At 40.3% G+C, this 14,844-nt stretch overlaps 2 protein-coding genes across 2 annotated transcripts; one reads left to right on the top strand and one right to left on the bottom strand.

Annotated features, from left to right (window-relative positions):
- Positions 1-639: 639 nt before the first annotated feature.
- On the bottom strand, positions 640-3,218 carry LOC124070047 (serine/threonine-protein kinase pim-2-like). The gene is made up of 7 exons (XM_046409674.1): positions 2,717-3,218; positions 2,503-2,597; positions 2,123-2,170; positions 1,735-1,956; positions 1,173-1,350; positions 870-1,043; positions 640-765 (listed from the first exon to the last, which is right to left on the bottom strand). Exons 1-7 carry the CDS (start codon positions 3,153-3,155, stop codon positions 674-676), a joined length of 1,248 nt encoding a protein of 415 aa, XP_046265630.1. The 5' UTR covers positions 3,156-3,218; the 3' UTR covers positions 640-673.
- Positions 3,219-5,361: 2,143 nt separating this feature from the next.
- Positions 5,362-14,013, top strand: LOC124069450 (neuropilin and tolloid-like protein 1). The gene is made up of 10 exons (XM_046408628.1): positions 5,362-5,389; positions 5,618-5,683; positions 5,846-5,989; positions 6,088-6,336; positions 9,886-9,927; positions 10,050-10,177; positions 10,725-10,953; positions 11,420-11,533; positions 11,631-11,775; positions 13,327-14,013. The coding sequence occupies exons 1-10, from the start codon at positions 5,362-5,364 to the stop codon at positions 13,865-13,867; spliced, it is 1,686 nt and encodes a 561-aa protein (XP_046264584.1). The 3' UTR covers positions 13,868-14,013.
- The last annotated feature ends 831 nt before the right edge of the window (positions 14,014-14,844 follow it).

The raw sequence follows: 14,844 nt of genomic DNA, 5'->3' as shown, positions 1-14,844 counted from the left end.
GCAAATCAAAGGAAGATGAATTTATTCATACTGCAGTACAGTGTCAGATACAGTGTTCTTCAGAGATCCTCAGGTTGCATAACTTGGAGCTTTGTCATTCAAAAGGCATTTCATTTGGTGAACAGTCCATTACAAATGATTCAATACTCAGAAATCAAAGTTCAGGACTTAGGATTTGACTTGGGACTTGGTCATCTTGACTTGGGACATGTGTGTAAAGACTTGAGAATTTTCGGTCCAACAACACCACTGGTTCCTGACCCAGCCCAAGCTCTCTGAGAAGACGAGGAACAACTCCCCAAAATCCTCAGCACGTATGGAAATTGGGAAGAAACCTCGGAAGAGGCAATTCAAAGAGAGATCCCCTCTACACGGACGGCTGGGCCTTACACAGGACCTTGAGGTGGGGAAAAAGTCCAGTATCAGTACCATAAGATAGGCCTTGAAGTGAATCATTTCCTTTGTGTTGTCCTTTTTTTCTGTCCAGGTTTCTTCATGTGGGTGGGAGGATCCAGCAGGGCACACAGCTGACAGTTGTGAGGTGGGCTCCAAGGTTTGTCCTGCAGCTGGAAGAGACAGAGAGGTAACAGAATTCAGAGCAAACAATGGACATTACAGCACTACATCATGACTACATCATGTGCCGTGCACTAAGACTGTGTGGTTGCTGTGGTTAGTTGAGCGCCGGGTGCATCTGTAGCTCCTCCAGGGTGGCTCGCTCCTCGGGGTCTCTGGTCAGACACATATGCAGCAACATCTTGACCTCTGGAAAATGAGAGAAATCAGGGGACAAAAGGTTTTAGTGGGAAGTGATCCAGTGAGGAAAAAACAACAAAAACCAAATCTGGTGTTGTCCGTGTGTTTCTTACCCTTGGATAGTGTTCTGTTGAACTGAATGTGGTTGCTCATGAAGCTCATGGTGGTAAAGGTCTCATGTCCTCTCAGCAATGAATAAAATAGCACTCCAAGCTGCCAGACAGTGGTGGGACAGGCCCTGTATTTCTCACAGTCAAACCACTCGGGAGGGAAGTATGCACGGGTACCTAGTACACACATCAGCAGAGCAATGGAGGGAAAAGACAGGAAGGGATGATGAGAATCTTTGTTTAAACATGAAAATCATTATTTCAGAGATTGGCAAATGACTGAAGAGCACAAGCCAGATATCATACCACAAAAAGTAGTGAAAGGCGTCTCAGTGGAGAAGCTGCCACAGCCGAAGTCGATGATACGCACTTTGGGTTCTCCACCGTTCAACTGCACCAGGACGTTTTGTAACTTTATGTCCCGGTGAAAGACACCCTTTGAGTGCATGTCGATGGCTGCGTCCACCAGCTGTCTCAGGATCATCTGAGAGAGACAGAATTGGAAGAGAAGGTCAGGAAAAATGTATCTCTTGAACAGCATAACAATGAAAACTATGGCAGCAATGTAAGTTCTGTAGGAGTTTTCTTTATGAACTGAAGGGCCCAGTTAAACAAACATCTAATGAATAAACAATTAAATTAAATGTTTAGTTGGAAATCATTTCATTGGAATGACATCACTGAAATCAGTGGATTGCTGCTCTTGTAGGGTTTAAACCAAATCAAACGAGCTGATGGTAGGCGTGCAGAAAAAATGTTTCATTGGACACACACGCGTTTGGTAGCACATACACACACACACACACACACACACACACACACACACACACACACACATACAGAAATATTCTCCACCCAGCTTCCATACCTTTGCCTCATGTTCATCCAGGTATCCTCCACGAGATTTTAGGTAGCTGAAGAGGTCCATGCTGTTTTTGGGTCTTTCCATGACCAGTATTAACTCCTGGTCCAGATGGTACCAGTCCAGAAGGGACACAGCAGTGGATTGTCCAATGGATCCTGGTAGACCTGTGGTTTTCAGAATGAATGCCACCTCGAGAATGATGTTAAAGACCTTCCCGTTGCATTTCTAAAGAAAAAACAAATAAATTCCAACACCGAATGTCTGCTTCAGACACAGAGATAAAACATGTGCAGTTCATTCACAGCATAGTTGTGAAAGAAACATTAAACATTCAAATTTAGTTTTAATTTTCAGTTGCAGTTGGTGTTCATCATCAGATTGAATTACTTACAACTTTTTTCACTCTTACACCCCTGCTGGGAATGTGCTTGATGGCAACCTGCAAGACAGAAATTCAAATTTGGTGTGAGTGTAAACTTGCCATGATGTTACCCATTGCTTTGCAGAGCACCATCTTGGTTAGCCACAGAAAACTGCTAGATTAGTCTTAAATAATGACGCACGCTAGTAGTACAGTAATTCATCAAGTAAGCAGCATGGTCCTTTTCTCTTAAGATTACATACAGATGGACTTTTGTCATCAAGTGGAGTGTGTCCATTTTTTAGACTGGGAAACTCAGCTCAGCACGTACAGTACACTGTCTATAGCTGATACATCCTGAGGATCAGTGAATGTTGCAGTGTGTGTGAGCGTGTGTTTGCAAGACTTACTGGTTGATGGTCTGATTTACGGAAGCCAGCGCGCACTGAGCCGAAGCCTCCCTTGCCGATCGGATCCAACTCGCAGTACTTGTTCACGAAATCAGCTGAAAACACACAGACAGACATTTTCTTCTGAATTCTTTACTTATTTTTTGATATTTCTTACATGAATACATTTACACCTATTCTTGTTCTGTCATTTTGTTCCCCACTGTCTGCTTACCTCTGCTTGTGTTTAGTGAGGAGGACAACTCAAAGATTCTCTCCTCCTCGGATGAGGCACTGCTGGTGTTGTAGCTGATGTCTCCTCCACTCTTATTTACAATTGCTGCCAGTGGAAAGGAGGCTTCAGTATTGCTGGACACAGTGATCCAGGACACTCCGCTGTCACTACAACTGGTTTTCTTCTTAGGTGCCTCATCATCGTCGTTGGCCTTTGTCTCTTTGCCTCTGTGTGTCTCTGCTTTGGGCTCCACCACAGCTATTACACTGGGGTCAGAGTTGGAGCTGTTTCTGATGCTACACCTTCTCTTCTTTTCAGGAGGTCTGGCATCTACACTGATCTTCCTCTTTCCCCTCTGACTGATTCTGTCCTTTACTGACACATCACTGTGTTCAGAAGGGTTGGTGAGGTTACTGCACCTCATCCTTTTGTCGGGCATCCTGCCATCATCACTAGCCCTCCTCTTTCTCACGCTGACATCCTCGTAAACATTGCTACATTTGTCACCTGTCCTGGGTGATTTTTCCTGGGTATTTCTCTTCTTCATCTCAAGATCTGCCTGCATGTTGTTCTCTAAAATGAGAAATAATCTGTTTTGACTGCAGTACGTTTTAAAGATAAAGCAGCGACTTAAATATGAACTGCGATGGTCATGTACTCAGACTGACTCAACATAAGGATCATAGAATAAACTTCATTTGTGATGGATGTGACAGATTACATCAGTATTGGCCAGAAAGGAAATAAGCATATTATGGATTTAATTAAAACTTCAGCCCCATTCACCTACTTCGTACAAAATGTTGCTTCGTTTAAATGCCAAAAAGCTGCTACTTGGACAGATAGATGAATTTAAAGATCTCATGTCTGAAAAGGTTTGTACTTCGAACAAAACCTAAAGAAACTCTCTGTTACAAAAACAGACCTTATATTGAAACTTATCTGAGAAGTAAGCCTACAAAGACTACAAAGGACTACAAAGATGAATTGGGCCCACAATTATAATTTTAAACTTGCATCAGTTAGTCACAGCACATTAAAGATTAGTGTCCAGGATTTGAGCAAACACACAACAACAAGACTATGAGCTGTAACTGGAAACACTTTGCACCTACCTGAATCTGTTCTGGAGGTCAGAGTCATCAAATGTTGGGTGAACTCAGGAGAAATCGTCGAATGAATCGAAGTTTCAGACGAGTTGTACTGTAAACACGTGCAGATAACCTGGAGAGTGTGTACTGATACCGAGTGAATGTCAGATCTGTTGGAGAGCACACTGTTCTGTTCAGAATGTGATGACACATCAAAGTCAGATGAAAGGTAAAGAACCAAGAGTGTGCAAACTAGCATTCTGAAGTTCCATCACACAAGATTCTTTTTTTTTTTTTTTTTTTTTTTTTAATTATTTGACTTATGTTTTCCTAGATATTTTTCAGGTAATTAGGTAATTAATCAGGTGATTAATTCAGTCCCACACAGACTGTGCCATCTTTCTCCCCCCTACCACAGTAATGATTAACCTCAGTTACCTGCTGTTATCCACCACAGTCACTGGTCCTCTCATGATGACAGACATTTCATATTTAAAGTGGACATCTTTGTTTTTTGTGGTGTTGACTGCTTCTGCCAAGGGGTTATTTTTTTCTGTCTGGTTTGTTTGCCTGCTTGTCGGCAGGATTGTGCAGATAAAAACTACTGGCCTGATCATGAAACTTTGTAGAAAGTTTTATAATGAGCCAAGAGAGAATCAGCTAAATTTTGTCGTGGATCAGAATTAGAAACTACGTTTTTTTAAAAAAAATTTTCTCAAATCATTTTCTGCTGCTTTATTTGTCCATAGAACAGGAACATTTTATAAAACAATCCAGATTCAACACAAAGCAAAGTTAACTTAACTCAAGAACATGCTGAACTGTGTTTGCTTATTTCCCCCCAAATCAGTAGATTAATTTAAGAGTTCTGTGTCACAAGAACACATTTGAACTGAGGTGCGCCTGCTGAATAATCAGAACTTTTGTTTTAGCAGAGAAATTTCCCACGACTTCAGTAATATATTGAGTGCAATACCTGCAGTGGAGTATTTTTACATTTTTTCTCACCACTGGAGCACGACCACTGTACACATAGTACAAATGGATTAAAATCCATTTTTAAAACAAACAAAATAAAAAAATAAATGACTTAAACAGAATTTTGATAATATTTGATTATATTAAATGCTTTGTGGTGCTGATTATGTTGAAGGCACTCATTTGCTGAATGATGCGCACACACACACACACACACACACACACACACACACACACACACACACACACACACACAGGGCAGTCAGTTCAGTTGTCTCGGCCCACTTTAAACGAGCTCAGCTTTGTCAATGACCGTATATCTTCTGAGAGGATTAATGCAGCCTAAAGGTGGAGCAAAAATTGTGAAGGTTCGTGGTGGATGGGACTGTAATCCTTTGAGCTGTCGGGGATACAGAGAGACTGGGATGGAAATGTCGATGTCTTTGCTCTTGGATTTGGCACATTTTGTGAGAAGCCGATGGCATGAAGAACATTTTTCCCTAGTAATGGGATGTTAAGTCAAGACTGTTTGATGGCAATATCTGAGACAGAGCTGCCCAACCTCAGGGAACAGAAATGGTGCACAAACTTCTGCTGCCCATCGGTAAGTTAAGTGTCTTTCTGAAAATAATAATAATAATAATGATATGTTCATAGGTTTAGAATCCTGGAGCCTAAATTATGTGTTCATGCAGCTCCCCTCTGGTATAAATGAATGTTTCAACATTATGTTATGTTACATTTTTAATGTATTATCACAGTGTATGGTTTTAAGTCTTTTTTTAAAGTTAAATCACATTTATACAATCTGTAATCTATTTTGTTCTCTCAGCTTTAGCAGCAAGTCTCATCACAACTGAGCTGTCAGGTGCCTCAGCTACTAAAACAAAAGCTCAAGGTATCACATCCTAACTCACTCTTTATTCTTTACTATTAACTATTCTAAGACTCTTGGTATTTACTGTTACAGCCCATCCACAAATAGTTACTTACTTCCAGTGAAATTTGACAAATGAAAACAGATGTACAACATTTTGATGTAACTGTGTGTCTCTACTTGTGTTTCTAGTAAAGAACAACTCAGGGGTGACACCAGCAGGGCAGTGTGGGACATGGGTAAAGGAGCCAGATGGAGGGTATTTCACCTCACCCAACTACCCAGACAAATATCCACCTGAGAAGGAGTGTGTCTACATTATTGAAGGTTAGAATTTCATTCTTCTCTTTTGATCCTCCCTCTCAACAAAGGAGGGGATCCCTCGTTTCTATCTAATCTCCTCTCAAACTTCCTCCTTCTTCCAGCCGCTCCCCGGCAGTGCATTGACTTATTCTTTGACGACAAGTATTCCATAGAGCCATCCTGGGAGTGCAAGTTTGACCACATTGAGGTTCGCGATGGGCCCTTTGGTTTCTCGCCCCTCATTGGTCGTTACTGTGGGCAGGAAAGCCCGGCATATGTCCGCTCCAGTGGGAGGTACCTGTACATCAAGTTTGTCGCTGATGGTGAACTGGAGGCCATTGGTTTCTCAGCCCGGTATAACTTTACACAAGGTGAGTGATTACAAAGTAATCTGAACTATGGAGGTACATTTCTGAAGGCCTTCAGTGGTGAATACTCATCAAATTATCACTTGACCCTGCCGTTCCCTGCAGTAGAATGTTCTGTCTTCTTTCAGCTTGTTGCTTTAGGTTTTAGTTTGAGGCTAAACTGAAACACTAATCAACCTAATAACTACATTTCAATTTCATGTAATTTGTCTATTTGAATAATGAATGTATAATATACATTGATATTACATGTTTGAATTGCTGAAAAAAATCTGAAATGCGGCTGGCAGCTCAGAGGTCTGGAAGTTAGCGAGTGGGGTGGTTTCATTCAATATAAGACTTTGTACAAAGTGTCAATTGTGCTGACAACCCTCAAAAACTTACATATATGTCAGTACATTACAATATATACTATTATACAGTAACCTTGAAGTAATACCTTGAAAATAATAGACTACATAGACTTTATTTAGCTACCTACATAACATCTTTAGTACTGTACATTTTAACTGCTTGGGAAAATGAGTGTAAAGAGTTAAACTCCTCTCACTTTGCCTCTCGCAGTTGACCCACTCAGTTCCTTTTGGGAGTGTGGCATAAAAGCAGAAAATAACAATAATCTTTTTTCAACCTAATTTTAAATTTCTGCTATTCTGTTGTTGTTGTTGTTGTACCCTACCAGCTGCCACTCCTTCGGGCCAGGAGGGTTGATGTTTAGAGTATTACTATGGCTCTAAGCCTTTGACTCCTTCCCCCTCTCGCAGTCTCCCACCCTGCTGTGAGACTGTTCCTTGCCACATGCCAAAAACTGGCTGCCTGTTTTGCACAGTCATCTGGCTGGTCATCTAGTCTGGTTAAAACACACATTTGCATGAACACTGGATACACTTGCATTTCCAGTGTCACAATGTAACTTGAATAAGATAAATACCACAGAGAGACTATATAATGTAAAAATATGTGAATGTATAAAGTAGGTTATTTTTTAATTGTGTGTGTAATTTCAAAAAGTTGCACGTTGCAACTTTAACAGTAGTGTGGCGGCATGCTGCTGGGAATGTACTATCATTTTCATTTGTAATGCATGCACACCAGCTGCAACTGACAAGAGAAGAGGAAGGGAGCATTTATTCCAACACATGCATACACACACATGCACATACACACAAATGGGCACTTGTTCACTCAGTCACACACACACACACACCAGTTAATGAAAGCTTGTCTTCAGGGGAATACAGCTTGTCAACGCTGAGCCGCACTAGCAGCTTAAGGGAGTCCAGTGCTTTATTAACAGCAGATTTTATAGGCCACCTACAGACAAGGAGTAAAGATTAATCTGCATCCTTCTGTCCATCCACTCACATTTCTTTCTTTCATTCTTAGCATGACTGAGCATCTGCACATTGTCTTTGTATTTCATGTTCCCGTTTCAGATTCCTGTGAGTCTGTTCCATGCACCTTAGTTCTTAAGGTGCTGTTGGGCTTAAAAACTGAAGTCCATTTGCTTGTGCATGCTGCAGCTCAGTGCTATGTTTCGGAAAACATCAGCCAAAATTTATTTACTATTTTACATTATGGTCACTTTACCTGCCAGTGTTAATAATTTACTAAGCATATTTAAGAATTTATATTTTCAGAAAGGGAAATGCTTGATGCACTTTCCCTTAACACAAACAAACAAACAAACAAACAAACTCTTAAACAGGAACTATCTCTTTAAGAGGATATTTTTCATTATTGGCAGATAAGGAGAAGCAGTTTCTCATCTGTTTACATCACATGTAAGAAGTCTCCCCTGCCAAATGTTAATCTCCTGTCTAATTCCACTCATCACTGTTGGCATGACAGAATTAATTCGCCCACACGCCCACACGCACACATGCATGTCTGACTGTGGCTGTTAGCTCTGGTGTTTATGAATGATACACTTTTTTTGCAATAAGGCATCTGCATAGTAAGATGCCAATTATGCACCACATTTATGCACATTGCCCATTTTAAACTCGCAAATTCCACCAGGGCAGAGATGCTAGTTGCTTGGCAATGCAGTTTGTGTCGTCACCTTTCGTGGGTGAATTGAATTTGAACTGGGAGTTTGTTTGTTTGTTTTGTTTCATTTGTGATTTATTTGATTTCCAGTTTGTAACTCAAGCAAATGTGTGCTTAAGATATAAACAGCATAATAAAGTGAAAAATTAAATATCCAATAGTAAAATATCATGCCAAATCATGTTCTTTGCTTCCACGTTAGCTAAGTGAGAGGATTTACATGAACTATCCTGTATCTTGCCTTTATCTCATCTTTACATTTTTTTCTCATATTAGATATAAAGCTCCTGGGAATGCATTGTTGCAACACAGACACACATATACAGTATACACACACACACACACACACAAAGGAATGAATGTGAATAATCTGGACAAGCCTGAAGCAGAAACAGTGGTAAGAAACATGAGAGGATTAATAAGAGTCCTTGTTGATTTGAGCCTCAGGAGTCTATCACCTTCTCCTCTTACATCACAGTTACCGACCAATGTGTTGTATTGCCAGTGATAAAAAATATTTTAAGATGTGAGAAACCTTTAAATAAAACTACTTTTAAAAAGTATTTACTCCACCGTGTTTTACTTAAAGCACATTTTCTGTTGCTTGGTATGAAGTAATTTGTATATCTTGTGTTATTTGATATTTTATTGACATGGAAGTGTGAATTTTACCGCCCAGATAATGTCAAACTGGGCACTGGGTAACAAATGACTTTTGAAAACAAAAAAGAAGTGACATTTTTATCACCAGGTCATCATTACTGGTGGGGCCTAATCTGTCTTGAACTAAGCTGGTATATCAGGATTTATAATCCACCTAGCAAGTGGATTCATCTGCACAAAGGTTTAGAACACAATTTCTCTGCCCTGTCTGACGCTAAGTGTGTATTTTTCTTCTTTAATGAAGGGCATCGGGGTTTCAGGGGAGTTTAAATGAGGGCAGAGGGAATGTGCTGGGACCTAGATTATGTAAACTTTGGCCAGCTGTGTTTTTATTTTTCGCTTTGCAATGCCCTAGGTCTTTAATATTATCATTTTGTATTACTATTGCAACATTTTTTTTCCCTTTATATTAAATTTGTTTTAATCTCTACCCTTTAAACAACACTGAATGCATGTGAATGCATGCACAAATTTCCAGTACTTCAAGACTGCAAAATAGTGCAACCTGAGAACAGACAATTGGAATGGAATGGCCTGTGTAGGATATACGTGTTTTATTCTCAGCTAGGTGTTAGATGGAAATATTTTTAGTATGTTTAATAGCACATCTGTAAGCATTGTGTAAGCATTATCAGAATTGGATAAAGGTGGTCGTTGTACAGTAAAATGTCAGTGCGTTACTAAGTAGGAAGTAGGAGACTTCTCATTGCAAAGGAACGCTTCATCTTTCAGTTTTCCAACACATACGTGGTGTTTATTGTACAGGAGGGTATGAAAAATTGACTTGAGTAAATGTTACACAATGTATTTGTTTCTAACATATTATACTGCGTTTAGATCCTGAGTTCAAAGACCTTGGGGAATTGCCAGCTCTGCCATGTGAGTACTTGTGTTATTTTGTTACAACATCTTATTAAACTCTTTCTACAATTTCACAGTCAGTCAGATTTTAAGGTGTCAAAAGTGGCATTATTATAACACAAAAATATTGTTATTGACAGTTTGTGACTTTGAGCTGAGTGGTCCGGAGGGCTTTGTAGAGTCCACCCAGATATCCGCAGAGGGCCGGGCGCTGCAGACTGAGGCTATAGACTGCAGGTGGTACATCAAGGCTCCACCAAGAGCGAGGGTCTGTATACGTCAAAATGTTGTCTATCTCGTTGTGTGGTGTCACATGTGGTTTGCGCTTATTTGCGTTTTAACCTTGTTACATTCACTTTTATACTAATTTCTACTTTTTGAGCATCCATTTTAACAGAACAAATTCAAGGGGGTTGCTTCGGGTGGTTGTTTGTTGAGACAAGACCAGCGCAATTTGTTTTATATACTGTGTATCAAGTACATTCTTACAACACACTACTCAAAAATAAGCACTCAAAAATAATACCACTTTTTTATTTTCATTTACAAGCAAGGGTAATATTACCAACATGCTAAAGTGTTAGCATAAGCCATGAAGCTATTAATTTAACCTAGATAATTTTGATATGTTAACGTCACACAGAATAGGTGAAATGGCTGCTGTCTCTAAAATTTATTCTGTTCCTCTGAAAAGTATTAGAGGAAAAAGTTCCTTCACAAGCTAGAAAAATAAGCTGAAATATCTGTCAGGAGGCATCAAAGTCTGGTCCACTCACTGCATCTTTTCCTGATTCTACTCAAATTTTTACCCACAGATCTATATGCGTTTTCTGGAGTACGAAATGCACAACTCGAATGAGTGCAAGCGCAACTTTGTTGCCATCTACGATGGCAGCAGTTCAGTTGAGCATCTGAAGAATAAGTTCTGCTCCACTGTGGCCAATGATGTCATGCTGGTCTCCTCTGTGGGCGTGGTGAGACTGTGGGCAGATGAGGGAAGCAGAAAAAGCAAATTCAAGATCCTCTTCACAACCTTCCACGAACGTGAGTGACTGTCTATTATGCATTTTGTTTTTTCTCCATACATTGGCTATTTGGACTGCCTGAACAAAAACATTTTATCTTAGAATAACAGAATCATTCAATTCAAAATCATATTGATGGTACACGTACTTGTAATAGGGAGAATGGTGCCTCTGTCACTCCCACTGTGCAACCTGAAGGCCTGTTCTTGTATTTTGTAACCTGGGTGTGTCTGGCGAGTGGTGTGTAAGGCTTTACAGCACAACATCACTCGCCACCAACTATGGTGTCAAAACTGGATCATATTTTATTTTCTGCTTTTCCCTGTGACGTCCTCCAGTGGCTCTGCCTCAGCTCTCTGTGATTTATGAAGCTTCCTAATGGAACCTAAAGTAACTGCTAACTGCTGCTAAGTGTAGCTACTGTCAGTTCAGTTAGCCCACCAACTCTTATCAATCAACTGTGACTCTTGATTTTTGCTTTTCAGCTCCATGCGAAGGAGACACTTTCTTTTGTCATAGCAACATGTGCATCAATCACACTTTGGTCTGCAATGGTATCCAGAACTGTGTTTACCCATGGGATGAGAATCACTGCAAAGGTAACCAGAGACAGAGGCTGAGAAACTCAACTACTGGCCATATTTTGGCTGTAGTTGAACATAATGTCATTCTTCTCCATGTTGTCTCCCTAAATAGAGAAGAGGAAAGCCAGTATCCTGGACACACTGGATAACACTAACCTCACCATCATTGGAATAACGTGTGGCTTGGTTGTCATCCTGCTCATCATTTCTGTCATCATCCAGATCAAACAGCCTCGCAAGAAATACATCATTCGCAGGTGAGATCTTCAAACTTCACTTTGAAAATTAATACAAAATTCTATATTTTAGCAAGGGAATGACATGCTGCGCTAATAATAAAATAAGTGAATAAATAATAATAATATTTTTTACTGAAACAATGGGTTTAAAAGGGCTGTTCACCCCAAATTCAAAAATACATATTTTTCCTTTAGTGACTATGTGAACATGGCTAAGTGAAGTTTCCAACCACCTTGTGTGTCATTGTCCCATAACCATAAGCAAGGTGCTGCCAGGTTGGTCTTGCTTTCCCAAGCCTCACAGATCAGTTGGGTGATAAGTCCTTTGTGCTTGATATATCCTGGCACCTTCAGTATTCCACCCCTCTGTACAGCGGTGTCAGTATATGCATTCCCCAGGAGGAACTCTGTCATGTGTTGGGCAGCAATACTGAAGAATATTTTTCCCTTGACACTGAAGAGTGAGATGTTCCTGAAGTGAGATGTTCCTGAACTACTCAGTAGAGCTGCTAGAGTTCTCCTCCTTAGGGATACCCCTGTATGTTTCCACTGCTGTGCCACTTTTCCCCTCTTCCAGATGACCTTGATGGTCTTCAATAGTCAGCAGCCTGGAGCACCTCTTGTAGATGACATAGGGCACTCCACTTGGACCTGGTGCTGAGCTGGTCCTAGTCTCTTTGACAAACTTCTTCAACCTCTCTCAGGGTTGGTTCCTTGAGGTTGAATGCCACGAAGGGTTCTGACTGGGTTATCAAATTGCTGCACAGTCCAAGGGTCTGCTAACTTGTACTGTCACTGTAGCTGTAGAGGTACTTGTCAACCTATTCCTGGGTGCAGGCAAGTCGGCCACTGCACTTGAAGGAAGGTCTGCTTTTGGGCTCTTTCCTTGCCCCTCGCTCTGTGCCATTCAGCTCCACAGAGGGTTGCAAGCTTCCTCCTTACAACGTTACGGAGCTCTGCTACCCTGGCCCTGTTCTCCTCCCTTGCCTGCTTGAACTGCTGTCCGAGCACTACGTAGAAAGGGCCTGACTTCACCCTTCTGCTGCCAGTGAGACCAATTCAGATATAAGCAAATGCAATATGGTGCTACTCGCTAAAGGGTCAGCTCATTTAGGTGATGTTGAGTAAATGGAAAATTAATGAAGTTATAAAACACCTTTCTGAGTGAGAATAATGCTAGTTTATGAGAGCACGATTTTATGAGATGAGGTTTCTTCCTGGATTCAAAAAACGCTGTTGTCTACAACCACATGGTTTGTCAAATTAGTGATCTGGAAATTTTCAAGTGCAGAGAGAAATTCAGTTTTGTTTAGTGTGGAAATCCAGAAATCACAGACCTGTAGCTCAAACTGTAGATTAATACAGTAAATAGTTAAGACATTTTTATATATAGTTTTGTGTGTCATATACATGTGGATAAGTAGCCTACATATTAGCCATTTTTTCTAGACACCTACAATCAAAGGTGACTGAGAAATAAAATCAGTTAGAAAAATATTGTCAATTTTTCTGAACATTGTGCTTTCCTGAACCTTTACTGTGCTGTCTTCTTTCTGCTACTAAACACAGAGATGACTTTGATCCTGCTCTCCTCCACCCTGGTTTTGAGCCTCCTCACTATGAGCTCTGCACTCTGCGTCGTGCCCCATCTGGTGACCTGACTGATGCTGCTTTGGCTGAGGACTTTGAGAAGTTCCACAAGCTCCGCCGCTCCTCCTCCAAATGCATCCGTGACCATCACTGTGGCTCTCAGCAAGGTAGCATGCATGGCAGTATCCATGGTAGTCGCAGCAACCTGAGCATGAGGGATTCCACGATCACTTCCGATGTAGGGGCTCTTGTGCCACCACCGCTGCCGCCGATGATGGTGGGCCAGCAGTCTCCCCGACTCTCCCACCACACCACACCAGCAGGTCAAAGGAGCATCCTTGTGATGAAGCATAGCTATTCTCAGGATGGGGCAGAGGGGTACAGGGCAGAGGAGGAGGATGATTTGATGATGGATGATGGTCCCACTACCAGCCGGCACCATATACGCCACCATCAGATCCACCATGGCATGTCAGGGCAGGGCCACACTGTCCACCGTACACTGTCTAATGACTTTTAATGTCATTAAAGGCAACATGAAAAAAAATGGTAAAAACACATAATAACCTCAGTTTTTTGTTTAAGATTAAAATGTATGATTTTTATGCTCCTTTTTAAATTAGATTTCTGTTTTATTTATGCAAATTATTGATGATTATTACAGATATTGATGATAGTTCTTGGCCTCATTCCAAATTAAATGAAAGTAATATATATATCTTAAGTGAGTACATTATTGTCTGTGTCTGGACATTCAAATCTGCCCACGTCACTAAGTTGACTGATTCTGGATCAGTGAATGATTCTGATGGGAAAAGAGTGTAACAAGTTGACAGTTCAGACTGACAACAGAAAAAAAATAAAATCTGTCTCTGTATTCTTAATTGGAATGGGAGGGACTAATTGTATTTGGGATTTGACAGAAATACTTCAAGGTAACTGAATTCCCACTCATTCAAATGTATCATACTCCCTTTTTTCCTTTTTTGTCCCTTTTTTAGTTTAAACATATCTATGACTACATTATATTTGAGAAAGTTTTATGAATGAATGCTGTGTTATAGTGGTTCCTATATGACTGGATGTGTCACAACTGTTAGGCTTTTCCCTTTCCTCCAAAAGATGAGATGTTTTTATGTTTTTGTGTTGAGCACTGGTCCAGAGTCAAACAGGAAAATACACTGAACCGTGTAATGGAAACATATTAGTCATACTTACGCAGCACATGAAGCATGTCTCTTGCAAGATACTGTTTTGCAAATAAGTTTAATAATAACAATGACAAGGTTGACACTTGCATTTTCTGATACTGTGTAAATTGATACATCATTTAATTAATTGTTTTTCTTTGTTTGAAACTATTTATTGGCGTTTATTTATGTGTGTCAATTTGGTTTGTCCCGTTTTTTCTGTCTGATTTATTTATTATTTGACAGTCTCTATTTATTTATTTAATTAAATATCTTCTTACTTTGTGTGGGACCATAACATTATCAT

The sequence above is a fragment of the Scatophagus argus genome, chromosome 13 (assembly GCF_020382885.2).
Source record: "Scatophagus argus isolate fScaArg1 chromosome 13, fScaArg1.pri, whole genome shotgun sequence".
NCBI lineage: Eukaryota > Metazoa > Chordata > Actinopteri > Scatophagidae > Scatophagus > Scatophagus argus.
This window is presented reverse-complemented; position numbering and strand designations above follow the sequence as displayed.